The 16,355-nt window shown below is 42.8% G+C and overlaps 3 protein-coding genes and 1 long non-coding RNA gene across 4 annotated transcripts; 3 read left to right on the forward strand and 1 right to left on the reverse strand.

Moving 5' to 3' along the window:
- The first annotated feature begins 52 nt into the window (after positions 1–52).
- Positions 53–1,650, forward strand: LOC129586637 (uncharacterized). The gene has a single exon (XM_055479964.1). The coding sequence runs from the start codon at positions 182–184 to the stop codon at positions 1,430–1,432; it is 1,251 nt and encodes a 416-aa protein (XP_055335939.1). The 5' UTR covers positions 53–181; the 3' UTR covers positions 1,433–1,650.
- Positions 1,651–2,428: 778 nt separating this feature from the next.
- LOC129586617 (uncharacterized) lies at positions 2,429–9,966 on the reverse strand. Its single transcript, XR_008690156.1, has 3 exons — positions 9,814–9,966; positions 3,842–3,979; positions 2,429–2,785 (listed from the first exon to the last, which is right to left on the reverse strand). It is a non-coding gene; the product is annotated as an uncharacterized LOC129586617 (long non-coding RNA).
- On the forward strand, positions 5,831–7,884 carry LOC129586510 (mucin-5AC-like). The gene is made up of 4 exons (XM_055479782.1): positions 5,831–6,842; positions 7,002–7,118; positions 7,293–7,412; positions 7,492–7,884. The coding sequence occupies exons 1-4, from the start codon at positions 6,042–6,044 to the stop codon at positions 7,702–7,704; spliced, it is 1,251 nt and encodes a 416-aa protein (XP_055335757.1). The 5' UTR covers positions 5,831–6,041; the 3' UTR covers positions 7,705–7,884.
- LOC129586511 (uncharacterized) lies at positions 8,621–10,659 on the forward strand. The gene is made up of 4 exons (XM_055479783.1): positions 8,621–9,166; positions 9,265–9,523; positions 9,979–10,038; positions 10,308–10,659. The coding sequence occupies exons 1-4, from the start codon at positions 8,819–8,821 to the stop codon at positions 10,487–10,489; spliced, it is 849 nt and encodes a 282-aa protein (XP_055335758.1). The 5' UTR covers positions 8,621–8,818; the 3' UTR covers positions 10,490–10,659.
- The last annotated feature ends 5,696 nt before the right edge of the window (positions 10,660–16,355 follow it).

Here is a 16,355-nt window from a genome sequence, read left to right on the forward strand (position 1 = left end):
TCTGGTTGGTCTAGTCTGCTTTTTGAAATGATCTTTTTACAATACCGGGGAATAGTATTACCGTTACTCACGATAATTCCTTCGTTACCATAAACGTTACATTATAATGCGTACTTCTTTTTAAAAAATTTTGTGACTCCAGAAATTAATACTCAAACAGCTGACTAAAAAAATAGAAAAAATGTTTTTCTGTGCAAGTTTATGTATAGATTATAAAGTGTCTTTTTCGCCGGGTAGTACAAAAATTGCTGGTCGAGCCTTCGCCATCATCCTCCTGATGAGCGTTAACATTCCAACGGCACAAAGTATTGCCTACTTTTTATTCGGCTTAGACGGTAGTGACAACAGCCGCTGCCTTCCGGTAGCATCGATGTCATCATATGGATGCCGGTGCCGGCAACCCGGAGCCGAATGTATGGACCCGGGAACGGTCTGCACGCAGTCCAGCGTCAACGTGGATCTGCCGGTCCTCGGACGCGCAGTTCCATTTCTGACGTGGATGATCGGTGAACAGCGCTGTCTGTGTTCCGCCCCGTGGAGGAAGGACGGCACACGGAATATCTGCGTCAGGGATCTCGATGTGCCCGTCACCACGGATATGCCGTTAACTACTGCTGTCACCACATTGCCAGAAACTACAACGGAAACATTATCTACCACGGGTAGCAGTGAACCCACAACGGACGCCGGTTCAACTGGTACTGGAACCGAAACTGTAATTACCGACACTACCACGAGTACTGCGTCTACATCACATACAACTACCGTTAGCGGGACCGAAATCAGTAGTACACCGACTGAGCCGGGAACCTCAACTGGGAACGTCATCACCGAAATCCCCTCCACTCCGACGGAAACCGTCACCGAAATCACTTCGACGCCAATGGAACCCGTAACTGACAGTAGTACTTCTACTAGTGCGGAATATGATACCACAAATACGATTACAGAGGCAACCAGTAGTCCTCCTACCGCGATTACAACAGTTTTCACAACGGAAGGCCCAACGGATACAACCGAAACCACCACCGATACCACTACCACTGATACGACAACCGTACCGCAATCTACAACTACAGCAAACAAGCGGCCAACGAAAAGTACGACAATGGGCAATACCGGTACAACGGGGATAACGGAGCATACGGTTAACAGTGCTGTAACTTCGGCAGACACGACAACTGAAGGTAGCACCAATTACCCCTCGGCCTCGACCGATACCACTACCGGAGCAATGGCAACAACAACCGCTGATACGACAACTGCTTCGACAACGCCACCAGATACATCTTCAGTCACATCCACGGAACCCAGTACTACTCTCAGTCCCAGTACAACGGAGACCAGCACGGCTTTGTTAACAAGCACAGTGGGACCAACGACCACCGTCAACAAGAGACCAACGAAGTCTACCACCGGAATCCCCGGTTAGGTAGCAATTCCTGGCAGGAAGTGTTGCCGGATAACATTCTTCCATGTAATCTTTCGCTATCAAATTTGATATTTGATGCTTTCTTAGGATATACGGTTGTATACTCTGTATATATATACTGTGCCTTTATTCATCTGTGGCAGTATATACTCGAATTATTCTGGGCGCCGTGATGAATTACCGGATTACTGCAATTTCACTACGCAGTTTCGAATATGTACTCGTATTGTATACAGGATTGCAAACTGTACATAACTTCCGGGTATGAGCACATTCATTTACCTTCATACCGAAAATTAAAATTAATAAAACGGAAATTCGAATAAAAACCGAACTACCGGCAACCGCGTTGATGGAAAATAGTGTGTTTGGTATTGCTGTTACAGTAGAACAAGCAAATAGTTTTTAACGATTTGATGAAACTGGAGTACGAGGCAATAATTATATATACGAATACCCACTTTGAGCTGAACATCAGCGACATCAGCATGATTGCGAGGAAAGAGCTTTGAACAGCCTTGAAGTCCTTTTTTTTCGTGGCATAGGTAGTACATTCCGAAATAAGAAAAGCTTTCACTGACCATAAGTAAATTTACTGCTCACATTAATCAGCACAGTTAATTGCAAGTACGAGTTACATTTAGTACGTTAAGTAGCGCTTTATGCAACATACTTCCCATTAAAATAAAATACATATTTAAATCCTGCCTCTGTGTCAAAAGTAGCGCCCGGTGCTTAGTTTATACGCATTCATTTATGTAAATACGGTTGCATGTTGCAATGGGCTAAGAGAATTATTCAGATCATGGACCTTAGACGTTTTTACTAGCAGAGTAACGCTCGACATCTCATTTTTTTCAGTCTGATGTCATACATCTCGTTGTTTTTAATAATTTACTTAAAGTAACTGCCTCGCAGAATTTTACTAGCTTAAAGTGTTAACTCCTTTCGTATGTTATTTAAATCAAATCTGCATTGGTAAATTGTTGTTGATTGATAGTGTGAAGATTTGTTAGTCGAAACCGTAACCAAACATTTGATCTGTACCAATAAAAAATCTGTTTTTGGATATGCGGATGCTTTCCGAGCCCAGAGCGTTCCCAGGCTGATTTCATACGCTGTGGTCAGAACCAACCGCCCATTGGAACAATGTTGGCCTTAAAGTGCGCTCTCCTAAGTATAAGCCTGACAAAGGTCAGTGCATTTCTTTTTGTCTACTCCGATCAAAATGGAGCCGGAAGTCAGTGTTCACCGCTGGCATCGTTATCCGCTTACGGATGTCCGTGTCCGCACCCTGGAGCACCATGCCAGGATCCCGGCACGATCTGTTCCCTGGCGGATGAGAATGGATACCTGAAAATTCAGAATCCATCAGCTGCCTTCATTTTGCTAATGGTCAACGAACTAAAGTGTCTGTGCGTGGCCCCTTGGGAAAAGTCGGAAGTACTTAATAAATGCGTAAACGATGCAGTTGTGTCGACTACACCCGATGCCTGTATTAATGCCGAGAAGACAACCATTGGAACCGCGTCGACCACTACCGGCACGACAGCTTCGGCTACGTCAACAACGACTGGGACAACAGCCACTGTTACCAACATAGGAACGGTAGCGTGGACCACAACCAGCAAGCCTACCACAACCGAACCATCTACAGAAACGAATACTGGCACGACTACCACTATAACATCAGCGGAAAGCAGTACAAGCGCTGCTGCTTTTCAAGTCATCCTCACTCCTACCAATGCAGGAGCTACCGCCAACCTCGATGTGATGAAGTGTTATCCACAAAAAAATTTCACCGTGGCCACTCTTAATGTCAGTAGTACTAAGTACACTGTAAACTAAACGAGTAGTGGAAAAGTAATAGTGTTGCGTAAATTAACATGTTCCAGAAACGGGTTTTCTGATAAGCAGATAACAGGCGGAACCGCGCCATACGTAATGTCTGGTTTCCACTCCAATAATGACTGCTACAGACTGGATGGTCAGACGTATATTATTTTCGAAGGCGGAAAGTTTACTTATGCTTCTGTAAGTGGCAATTTTCAGTACACTCAGCGGCAAGCCGTATAATCAGAATTTTGCAAGAGTTCAATTAAGTAATGTTTCAGCCTTTCCTTGTCATGCGATTATTAAAAGGATTCGCTTACTCGACATTGTTTCGCTTAAAATTCTATGGTACGCGTGTTAATTCGTTAAGCCTTTCAGAGCTTTTATCCTTGTTGGACTGGAGATTCCCAATTCTTCATGACTGGACAAAATGATACAGTGGATCTCACCGTGCAGGATTCGTCTGTTCCTCCGCAATTTTCTGTGGTGCAGTTAAAAGTATGGGAGCATACGCATACTACACGTACATGCTTGACCTTCAGATACGTTTGGGCTTGCATCTAGGTATAAATTTACCAGGTCGATGATCCGAAGTGGGATTTGGATCAATATAGATGCGATCCCAACACCGGTTACAATTTCGATGGTGTTGGAGAAGGAAAAAGCATTTCGGAGATGGGGAAGCTCAAGTATCGGATGACTTCCGGTTCGCGACTGCCCCGAAGAAAGATAAAAGATGGTTATAACACATATTTCACAAAAAAGCCTTGAACTGTTTCTAAGTGTTAAGTTTTGTACTAGTAACGTTATTACTGTAAGCAGATTTTTTTGCCATGTACTACTTACTAGCCATATCCATCCATATTTTGCGCACTTTAATGCATTATTACGCACTAAGGTATAACTACCGTACCGTACATAGAATCTGTTTTGCATGCAGACAACGTTGTGTTCTGCAATTTCTTTTTCTTGTTTTAACTGTCGCTATTCCATGCATTTGTGGAATTTGTCACCGGATTAACCTTGAAACCAAGGAATAGTGGGCTTTGAAAAATGCAACCGGAAGATTTTCTATAGCAATATTATGTAGTTAAGGAAGTGATAGTTTTGTGGCAGAACGTAGATCTCTTCACGAGTGTTCGGTTTCCATAATTTTTCTTAATATCAGCTTACGTGTTTATTTAATGGTCAAAGGGTACAGAGCAGCGGTTACTAGTTTTCACAGCTGCGAAAAAAAGTAGCCGATCCCTTACGCTGGTGTTGAAGTGTTGATGTCATCCTACGGTTGTCGAAATCATATCAAAATGATTGGATTCGGAAAAGCTTTGTGCACAGTCCAACGTCAACTTCGAAAGCGTCTGCGGGCTCATTCGGGAGAAGCCCGCTCACACGAATTTCTTCGGCAGCGTCTGTTTAGAGATACAGCAGGGTACGCCGCTTCTGTTTTGGGTACCGTTGAGAGTGCGGAAATTTTTAATGAGCTCTTGTTTCTTAACTGTTCTTAAAACGTGTAAAGTGAAGTTTCAATATATACGGGAACGTCAACTTGGATCTATCAAACATAAAGTCGGCCGAACCACTTTTTGTTGTATTTTTGTCATACGTATACGGAATAAAATTATTTTTAACCGCTAATAATGCAGCCGAGATTCAATCTACTCACATTCAAATTCGTTTGCCAAACCGAATTGCCTTAAAAGTCAAAGTAGATATGTATGGAACGTTTCGTACCAAAGAAAAAAACTGGAACGTTTTTTTCCTTCTTGTAGTTACTGTAGTCATCTGTAGACAACCAGTAGGCACCCTGTATACAATCTGTATACATCCTCAGAAAACCTAAGAAACCAGGTGACTACAGTATGTCTACAGTGGTGTCTACGCTACTCTACAGGCTGTCTACAGAAGACTACCGGTGTATACAGACAGAGTATCTAGCTGAACCTAAGAAGGGCTGCCTGTATACAGCGGTAGACATCCGTAGACAACCTGTAGACACGCTGTATACATCCTAAGAAACCTAGGTGACTACCGATAGTTCTACAGGGAGTCTACAGGCTGTATACATATGTCTACTGTGACTACAAGGAGAGAAAAAACGATTCACTTTTTTTCTTTGGTACGAAGCGTGCCACAGGTGTATGTATAAGTAGACGATACAAAGTTACAGATAATCTGAACTGCAATCTATGGATTAACGAAATTTGCAATTAACCGACGTCCTGTTATACTTCTCGTGCACAGCGTCAAACCTATAGGAGAAGCACATATTTTTTACTACAGATTTAGTACACAGCATATTTTGATTCAGAATAATAATATACTACTGTATTATTCATGTCTTTCGTCCGACTTCTGCATTCATTAAGCAACGAATTAATCAAACAGCACGCAGTGAGTTACTTCCGTAGTGTAGAAGATCGTGCAAACAAATTCTGATTGAACAAATCTAATACAAAACAATGCATTTGTGTCGAGAGAAGCGCCCGGTATACAAAAATGTAATTCATTTGTTGAGTGTACAAAAACTCTACCTAGATCTGTTGTAAACATCGAAGTTGTCAGAATTGGTGAATACCTAGTAAAACCGTTCGACATCTACTGTACTGGTGTTACAGACTTGTAGTCGTCGGTTCATTAATATTGTTTTTAGATCAGCAGATAATTTTTCTGATAAAAGCTTCTACAACAAATACTACTTTTGGGTGTGTTAAGAGGATATCTCCAAATTGATTGCATCTGCTCCGTTCAAAACTACAAATAATAATCCTTCAACACTATGCTGAGGTTGTTTTGTGCTCTCTTGAGCAGCATAAACTGTGCAGCGGTGAATGCCTTTGTTTTTGTCTATTCTGATCAGAATGGACCCGGAAGTCAGTGTTCGCCAATGGTATCTCTATCCGGCTACGGATGCCCGTGCCGGCACCCGGGAGCGGCATGCAGGGATCCCGGTACTATCTGTTCCCTTGCCGACGAAAATGGATACCTGAGAATTCAGAACCCATCCGCTGCTTTCATCTTGCTAATGGTCAACGAACTGAAATGTTTGTGTGTGACCCCATGGGAAAAGTCGGATGTCCTTAACAGATGCGTCAACGATGCAGTCGTGGCAACAACCCCCGGTGTATGCATTAATGCGGTTACGACAACCACTGGAATTTCGTCGACCACTACTGGCACAACCACTTCAGCTACGTCAACAAACACTGGCACCACAGCCGCGGTGACCGACACAGAAACTGCAGCGTGGACCACAACCAGTAAGCCTACCACAACGGCAACATCTGCAGGAACCACTACGGCTGCGATAACGGAATTTACCACGTCAGCGGAAACCACTACACCAACAACGGCTGGGGCTACAGCCACGGAAACTGAGGCGTGGACCACAATCACCTATCCTACTCCAACTCAACCTTCGTCGGAAACCTCGGTAACGGGTTCTACCACGTCAGCAGAAACCAGTACAAGCGGTGGCGTTCTTCGAGTCGTCCTTACTCCAACCAACCCGGGTGCTTCCACCAATCTGGGTGTGATGAAGTGTTATCCGCAAAAGAATTTCACTGTTGCCACCATTAATGTGAGCAATAACTAACATGCTAAACTGCGTTCATGCCAAACAGTAACAAAGCCGTGAAAAAGTTTGCACCATTTTCTGCGTGTGTATATTGGTATAATTATTTGCAAATTTCGCTATAATCGCTCTAGAAATGCCAGTTATCGGTGTTTTACTTAGCAGATTACAGGCGGAACCTTGCCATATACAATTTCTAGTTTTCACTCCAGCACTGGCTGCTACGGGCTTGATAGCCAGAAGGATATTGTGTTCGAGGGTGCCCTTCTGACGTCTGCTCAAGTAGGTTGTTATGCTTCACCGTAAAACAAGTCTCGTTCATGCCAAATAACTATGCTAGCTTCATTATAACCATAATTAAATAAACACGGCCCTCAAGCTGGTGATCGGCTACAGTTATAAGAGACGTTGTAACTTGTAATATACACTGATTTGTGAAAATGTTCAACTTTTAAGGCCTGGTATCCTTGCTGGACAGGAACCGGAGAGTACTTTATGGCTGGGCAAACCGACACTGTGGATTTTACTGTGCAAGATTCCTCTAATCCTCCTTTGACTTTTGTTTCCCAACTGAAAGTACAAACTACGTGCAGACGCCTAGACACCCACATATATTGGGCAGCGCTCTTACAGGTTTTGCTTTCCTGTTTTGCAGGTACAAATTTACGAAGTGGATGACCCGAGCGGGGAATTCAACTTCGACAACTACAGATGTGATCCAAACATTGGTTCCAATTTCAGTGGTGTTGGAGAGGGAAAGATCTTCCTGGAGGCAGGCACGATCAAATATCGCATAACGGCCGGCTTGCGGCTACCTCGAAGAAAAAGGAAAAGCGATTTTAAACGATATTATACAAGACGATCGTGAACTTTGAATCGAACTTGGAAGTGTTTTTACTAAATCTATTTATACGAGCACAATCTGCAAGCTTTACAATCATGGTAAGTTGTTTGAATGTCAAACGACTTCGAACCTGAATACAGCCAGCTGTAATCATATGTTATGGACTCATGAACCATATGTACCATATTGCAATTGAGAACACAAAACGAGCCGGTGCATCTTTACGTAGTGCACGATGCAGCAGACCAGTTAAACCTGCATGAACCGGAAATACCGTATCTTTGCTTAAGGTAATACGGCCACATGTACTCGTACAGATACATGTACCGCACACGTGATCTTTCCTAAGCGAACCAAGCGGCGACTTTGCTTCGCCAAACGGTTATTTATGCTACCAGCAAATGTATTGTTAAAACCACAACGCAAAAGACATAAACAGCATCGAACAACGGTTAATTATGATTTAGATAACTTTTATCATATTTTTATAAAACCGCACCTTCGAAGATATTTCAGTTCTCAGTGTTTGTGACAAAGTTATCAAAATGACTTCGTTCTATTAAATGGCGCGGTGGCTGTAATATTTATTTCCAACAGCTTAAGCAGTAGATAAGTCAGACTCAAGCAGCTTACTTTAACTGATAAGGGCTAATCAGTACTATGATGGGTAGTATGATAGCTGATTACAATATGAAATACTACATCTATCAAATTGTAGGTGGAATTACGGTTTACGATATTACAACGTTCTAAGACGAGCGTCAATTTTTACGATTTTTGCATAAGCTGGTTGCAAACCACAAATTATAATGTTTACGTGGCAATATGTAATTGGTCCTCCGGTAAAATTTCTTATCATTTTTGTGATAACGCGCATGTTATGGACGTCCCCTCCTAGCTTTCATGGAACTTACCGAGAACTACCCGAACAGGCACGAACAGGCAATAAATACTCGCAAGCACGAATTAAACACCTTTTCTCGCCTTCACTCACATTTTCCTTCTTGTTAGCCGCTTCGAAAGTAAGGCATCTTACCGATTCTTGTACAAACATCCTTTGCACCGTCTTCATCTCTTTTGCAGCAGAACCCCAGTCTTTGTGCTTTCTCTCTAGCGTCGAGTCCGTAATACAGTGTCCATGCCGGCGCGTGGGGTGATAATCGCTTCTTTCATTATTTCAGCCGCAATTTGCACCGTGGGCGGCTATTCTTACGAAGGCCGTTGTAATAAGAACATTTTGACTGTCTGCGCTGATGATAGTTCATATTTTCTTGTGAAATGTTGGGATGACCTTTTACCACGCCGTTTTGTGGACGACGAAGGGCGGCGGCACTTCGACGAGGAAGTACCCTCAAAACCTTTACGGCAACGCCTAGCCAACAACTACCGCGAAGACGATTTGTTTACGCAAAAATGCGTCGAAGATGAGAATGGGCAATGGATTCGTGTGCCACAATTCAATATCACGAGCTACGATCGACAGGAGGTAATATTCGGAGATCTACGTTGCACTTAATTATTGTGTTTTTCAAAATTGGTTGGCAAACTCCCGTATGGTATGACGCAAAGTTGCTCTGCTTTTAGACATTCTACGTTCGTCAGCGGCAACTAAAAGATTTGCTAAAAGACAAGGGATATTACTGCTGTTTTAATACAACATCCCGGCTCTGCCATGAAACATGGTTCCTCAGCGTACCAATCCTTATCCAGCAAAGTTACACTGCTGAGAACGGCGGAGATGTGCAGACTGCATTTACTTCTGTTCAACCGAGGGTTCAAAAAAGCGAATCGCCCTACTCAAGTCAATCTCTGAAACAAAACGCGTCAGCTGAAAACATGGCAGGTAGGTTTTGTTTTCACCCGGCAATTTTAACACGATAGTATCCTTTATTCAAGATGGCCATGGCAAATATCTATATTTATTATTTACATTAGGGCATAAATTAGGAGCTCATCGGTAACTGTGTAAGTGAGGCAAAGACAATCTAATCGTAAAGCGAAATAAACAGGTATACAGCTTCGTGTGTTGCGGTGAAGCTTACGCGGAGTATGTAATAAGCGAATATTGAATATCACAGTCATGTAAATTTTTAAAAATAGTGCAATTTCAAACGACAATTTCGATTTACTTACAGTAATTTCCGAAGGAAACGTTCTGATAATGATGGGTTTCCAGTAATGTTCTTTTGGTGTCAATGGCATTGTTACTATTGAGCTTTTTAAGTAAGATTAAGAAAAACTTCACGATCTCCTTGAATAGATTGGCGACTTTGCCGAACTATGATTATCTTGTTCCAGGAAATGTGGAAGTCAATTTTCATGCAAAGAAATCGCCCGCGGAAAGCTTGCCATCACAATGTAAGACAGAAGTGGTACTTATTTGAGTCGGAATGCTTTTCAGCTGAATCAGTAATGCAAAGTAATTAAGTGAGGCAAAGACAACTTTATGGATGGGTATTACCTATATTACCATAAACAGAAACATGAGATGTTTTTATAGAAGTCTTTAATTAATTTTATAAAATAATCTGATGTTAAGTTTCGTACAGATAGGCACAAAAAAAAATAATGAAGGCAATTCTTTATTAGCGTGTAAGTAGGTACCATATTTCTCCTGTTTTCTGCAGCTGCCATTACCCAGGACCACATGGGCGCCGGGGGTACAGTTGCCGTCGTCCTAGGCGTAACTGCAGCTATCGGTGTTGCAGCCGCTATTATATTTATTGTCTACCGCAAGCTCCGCCCAGGAACTCGAAACAACCGTGGCAACTATGGCCCGCCAGGCGCTCAAAATTGGGCTTTTGCCTAAGAAATCCAGGATAAAGATTAATTTTTCGAATCTGTGTAAATTAGTGGTTGAATATTTTACGGTTGAAAGGTGGTTTTTGTTTTAATGTCGGTGATGCGGGCTCGGCTCAGATCCTTTCCGGTGCTTTTAATTTCCTTGTTCTAATGCGGCCGATAAAGTACTGACAGTGCGTTTGACCGGTGTTTCTGATTGAATTTAGCTTTATCTGCATAGTTGTCTTTGAATTAGCTGTGTTCTGGGCGATTATTCTGCTTTGAAATTTTGCCAGAAATCTCCCATGGAACGTTTAAATACTCGTAGTTGCCTAATCGCCACAGCTTCCGCTTAGCATTTCTAGTTCATAAAAACAAAGCACGTAACATGTTTACACACTATGTATCAGTAAGCGAAAAGTAGTTCACGTTAATCAGTGCACTGAATGCCACTGATAAATACCAACCGTCAATGAATGCCGAAGATTTAGGCGTTCCAAGTTCTCAGTACCGTACAGTGCACGTACTAATTGGCAGACTAAGTGGAAAACTCATGAAAGTGCAAAATCATCAGTAATAATTGGCAGTTGGTCGTTGGCATATCGATAATTAATCATCACTCTTAAATGGGTACATGTTTTATAGTAATTACCTTTAAGTACAAAATTATCCCCAAAATGTCTGTGTAAGGCAACTGGAAACCGGGTATTGCTGTTAAGAATATATCGTACAGATAAATATATTGGCTAGAGTGGCTAGTATTGCGAACGACCAGCAATAAAAGTTCGTTAATTCATGATCTGTAGTCTGCAAGGCCAATTGTATGTGATCCGTTGTTTAAAATATTCTGTACAGTTAAAATGAAGCAGAGTTGAGAAAAATCGAAGTAATAATCTGTATGATCTCTGACCTTTTGGGTATCGTAATTAAAATATATTGACAGTTTGTTTAACAGTCGACGAATAAGATAAACTATCCGGTTCGATCCAACGTCATTGTTTCGAAAATTATTAAGAATTCTACTTGGTTTGTTCTTTGGGTTTGACGACATTGCTTTGTTCCGCGTACACCTACTGGCACTTCCGAAATCTCCACCGCTCAGTTACACTTTATGTGTTTACTCTGAAAACTGAAAAAAATATTGCACCAATCTGTATATGTATTGTCACTGATACGACTTTCAGCATTTACTTACCACTTTGGTTAGATTATTCCTCACTTAATCATAGCTACCAGTCACTCATGAAAATAAGACCTCTATTGTTGCCATCTGCATTTTATTTTAATTTCAACAGGTTAGTAATATGATGTACGGTACGTCGTCACTGAGGCGATCTGATAAAGGAAGACCTGAGCAGTACAGAAAGCTAACTGTATTAATTTTTGTACCAAAGTACGAGCATTTATCTACCTACATAGAAGTATACATGCTACGCCGCTAAGTAAGTAACCCATTCCGGTTTCTCGTAAATAGTGCGCATCGCTCTATGTTTGCAGGGAAACGGGAGAACGAATAAAATTATTATGTACAGACATAATAATACACTGTACAAGTACAAGCACTGATTGACGCTTCTTATCAAAGCTTGCAATCACCGCTTCTGTAACGGATGCACGGCATGCATCGAAAGTGGTCCGGCACTACAACAGTAAAGGTTTAATTTTTTCGAAGGCGCATAGCGTGCTCCTTGCTACGAACACACTTACCCGCTTAGCACTACTTGAATTTTTCTAATGTACCCCATTTCTTCCTTTCTGCTTAATCCCTATAACCGATTTGCAGAATATACCAATTCTGGCGTTCGAAACCTGACTGCTTATTGAAAATTATTGACCGTTCATGGATCGTTCAAGTATCCGTTTTCCATTGAGTTTGATTCTGATCGGTATTATACCGTATTTATGTGCCAGGCCAACCGAAAAACCGTTTCACGATTGTTCCTGCAATGTCGATGTGCCACAACTCCAACAGTATGAAACGGAGCCTTCGTATCTGGATTTTCGCTGCAAGCACGACGAACATCTCGTGAAATTCTCAGAGAACCGCACAATAGTGATTACTGCGGACAGTCCTCACGGATTCAGCATCATTCCCCACAAGCTGATACACGCAGCATCGTGCTACTTTACCGATGAACCGCAGCGTTTTATCTGCGAAGTTAAACCCGATAAGGAGGAAGTGATCAAGCTGCAGTTTAAGAAGGGCCAACAGGTGACCACAGCGGTGTATCGTAAACAGGTCTCCCTGTTAACCGAATCAGATGTTGGCATATATAAATGTGTCAGCCAAGACTTTACCCAGTGCTCGGCTTCATGGAATGTTAGTGTAATAGAATTATAGCATCGTGCTGCTCGTCTTGGGAAACTGATAGCCATCATGATGACTGATCGTTTTCGCCTTGGTCTTGTGTGTGTGGTAATTTTCTACTTACCCTGTAATCAGTTTAATATGATCTGGATCGGTGTTTTTGGCAGTTAGTTAAATTAGTTTGACGGTTGTATTATAAAAATCAAATTGCGGGGCAATAATAAAAAAAGCGATGATAAATAAATATGCCGTTAAATACGGTTGGCGTTTAATTAGGATCCTGCACGTATTTTACGGTTACGTTTTATAAGAGTAGTAATTATTGTAAGATTTGTTGATTTGAGTACTAGCTGCGATTCCGTTCTCGACTTTCTTTCCAGATTTTGTTTAAGTGCCTTATTTTTATCAAAGTTGTTGTTGCACATGTTGCGACGCGCCGATTAGCACAGGACGGATAATTACTGACATTCAGTACCTATCACGTATCAGTATACAAAAAACGCAATATTAAGTTTGCTAATCCCGAGGCAATGGGTTTATAGCGGTCTGCATACATAGTAAAATTTTAACACATGGACCTTTTGTGGACAAACCTTACCTGCGGCTGCGGTAAACTTTCAAAACTGAGACGACTGACACCTTTTGCCAGCGTCGCTCTGTATACATTTGTAACAATGACCAAATCGTATATAAATAGATAATTGTAATAGTTTTGCACGTACTTTATACGAGTATCTGCAGTTCTTGAAATATGGCGGTACACTAGCTATAGTACAAAGTACTAACCGACAATCTGTTCGCAAGCAAACCAGCGGTAGGTCAGTCAAAATCCAACTTCTCTGTGAAGGGAGTACTTACATTAGTACTTACCTACTGTCAGTATACCTATTGTGGTCGACCTGGTTTTCTTACAAACTGCGTCAGTAAAGAAACACGCCAAGTTGCCGTGATTCACGTTTATACGACTAGATGAATGCGTATGTCTTGTCAGCATCTGTGTAAACAACATCAAACGTCAACAGATGCCGCAATAATTGCACGTTTTGATGTTATGTCACACATCGGCATCTTTGACCACGATACATGCGTGTACGAACGAAAGGCATGAACATGTTTTTTGAAATAGTTAATTAATATGCGAATGTCTATACAGCACCATCAATCCATAATTGATTAGGCAGATCAAGAACAAAGGCTAGGAAAATTTATGCATATATGCGCAGCATCTTTCGACGTATGTGAAACCGAAACATCATTCTATCACAATGGCAGAAATATTACCCCTCTCAACACATCAATATGGTGTACATAGCGGTTAATATGCTGATTAAAATGCGGCTTCCGACAATGCAATGACAGGTACTGCATTGTTTATCAATTTAGCATATGCATAATTATTTCATGATACAGCCTCGCATGCTAAAAACCGTGTTTGTGCATACCCAGAATTCTTGCGTTTCTGGTTTCTACCACGATACTGTGTTATTATTTTTTGTTGTTTGGAAAGTGAAAACAATGGCTCTAATATCTGGTCTCTGTTAATGTGCGACACCCTTGCCTTCATTGTACCTTTGTTTACTTAAAACGATTTATTGTAGCAATACAAATTTTGTATTCGGAGCCCATTATGCTTCCTGTGCGACCGACGCCATGGATTTCCTTCCTAAAGATGGTTTGGTTACTTACTTCGTTCATAATCATTCTTGACCTTAATGTTCAACGTGTGTCTGCTCTGCGACCTTTCCACCGACTGGATCCGATCCCTCGTCGAGATGAAGTTGGCGGAAACTGTTATCCGCAGACCGAATTTTCTTCCTACGGCTGCCGGTGTCGTGACTTTGGAAAATCCTGCCAGGACATAGGAACCGCATGTATTTTGCCGGACATAATTGAACGCCAAAGGATGCAGAACTTCCGCATTGGTGCTCCGTCGAATTTACTCTGGTGGATGATCGATGAGCTACGTTGTCTCTGTGTTTTTCCATATCGAAAGCATGATAGATTTAATCGATGTATGGTTATAAACGGGATACTAGGAAACCGAGACCGCAATCCTCCAGCAACGATTTTAACTACAACTTTGTTGACCACAGCAACTACAGCGTAAGTACAACAACAAAAAAATGCTCGAAATGAAGAAATTTATTAAAGCTAAATTTAAAGATGTAACAAACATTATAGCGGTAGCTTTCTTTGACGTAAACCTGCAATACTCAAACGGCTTACGATGTGATCAAGCAGTTTAGAAATCCTGAATCCAAGCAACCGAACTTTCTGCAGCTCACAGAATACAACAATCCATATCACTTCCATTACACCCGAGACGACGACAACAGCAGCTAAAACAGCAAAAAGAACAGAAGCAACAACAAGCACAATTACTACGCCTAAACCAACCATTAAACCAAGCAACACAAATGCGACAACCACATGGGAAAGCAGCATCAGAACAGAAGCACCACCAGTAACTGTAACAAGCACCGAGACACCAGTGACCGGCAATCCCACCGAGACTCCAGTGACTGGCAATCCCACCGAGTCACCAGTGACCGGCAATCCCACCGAGACTCCAGTGACCGGCAATTCTACAGAGACACCAGTGACCGGCAATCCCACCGAGACTCCAGTGACCGGCAATCCCACCGAGACACCAGTGACTGGCAATCCCACCGAGACACCAGTGACCGGCAATCCCACCGAGACACCAGTGACCGGCAATCCCACCGAGACACCAGTGACCGGCAATTCTACAGAGACACCAGTGACCGGCAATCCCACCGAGACTCCAGTGACCGGCAATCCCACAGAGACACCAGTAACAGCCAATCCCACCGAGACTCCAGTGACTGGCAATCCCACCGAGACTCCAGTGACCGGCAATCCCACAGAGACCCCAGTAACAGCCAATCCCACCGAGACTCCAGTGACTGGCAATCCCACCGAGACACCGGTGACCGGCAATCCCACCGAGACTCCATTGACCGGCAATTCTACAGAGACACCAGTAACAGCCAATCCCACCGAGATTCCAGTGACTGGCAATCCCACCGAGACACCAGTGACCGGCAATCCCACCGAGACTCCAGTGACCGGCAATCCCACAGAGACACCAGTAACAGCCAATCCCACCGAGACTCCAGTGACTGGCAATCCCACCGAGACTCCAGTGACCGGCAATCCCACAGAGACACCAGTAACAGCCAATCCCACCGAGACTCCAGTGACTGGCAATCCCACCGAGACACCAGTGACCGGCAATCCCACCGAGACTCCATTGACCGGCAATTCTACAGAGACACCAGTAACAGCCAATCGCACCGAGACTCCAGTGACTGGCAATCCCACCGAGACACCAGTGACCGGCAATCCCACCGAGACTCCAGTGACCGGCAATCCCACAGAGACACCAGTAACAGCCAATCCCACCGAGACTGCAGTGACTGGCAATCCCACAGAGACCCCAGTAACAGCCAATCCCACCGAGACTCCAGTGACTGGCAATCCCACCGAGACTCCAGTGACTGCCAATCCCACCGAGACTCCAGTGACTGGCAATCCCACCGAGACACCAGTGACCAGCAATTCC

The sequence above is a fragment of the Paramacrobiotus metropolitanus genome, unplaced genomic scaffold (genome assembly GCF_019649055.1).
Source record: "Paramacrobiotus metropolitanus isolate TYO unplaced genomic scaffold, Prichtersi_v1.0 Parri_scaffold0000021, whole genome shotgun sequence".
Taxonomy (NCBI): domain Eukaryota; kingdom Metazoa; phylum Tardigrada; class Eutardigrada; order Parachela; family Macrobiotidae; genus Paramacrobiotus; species Paramacrobiotus metropolitanus.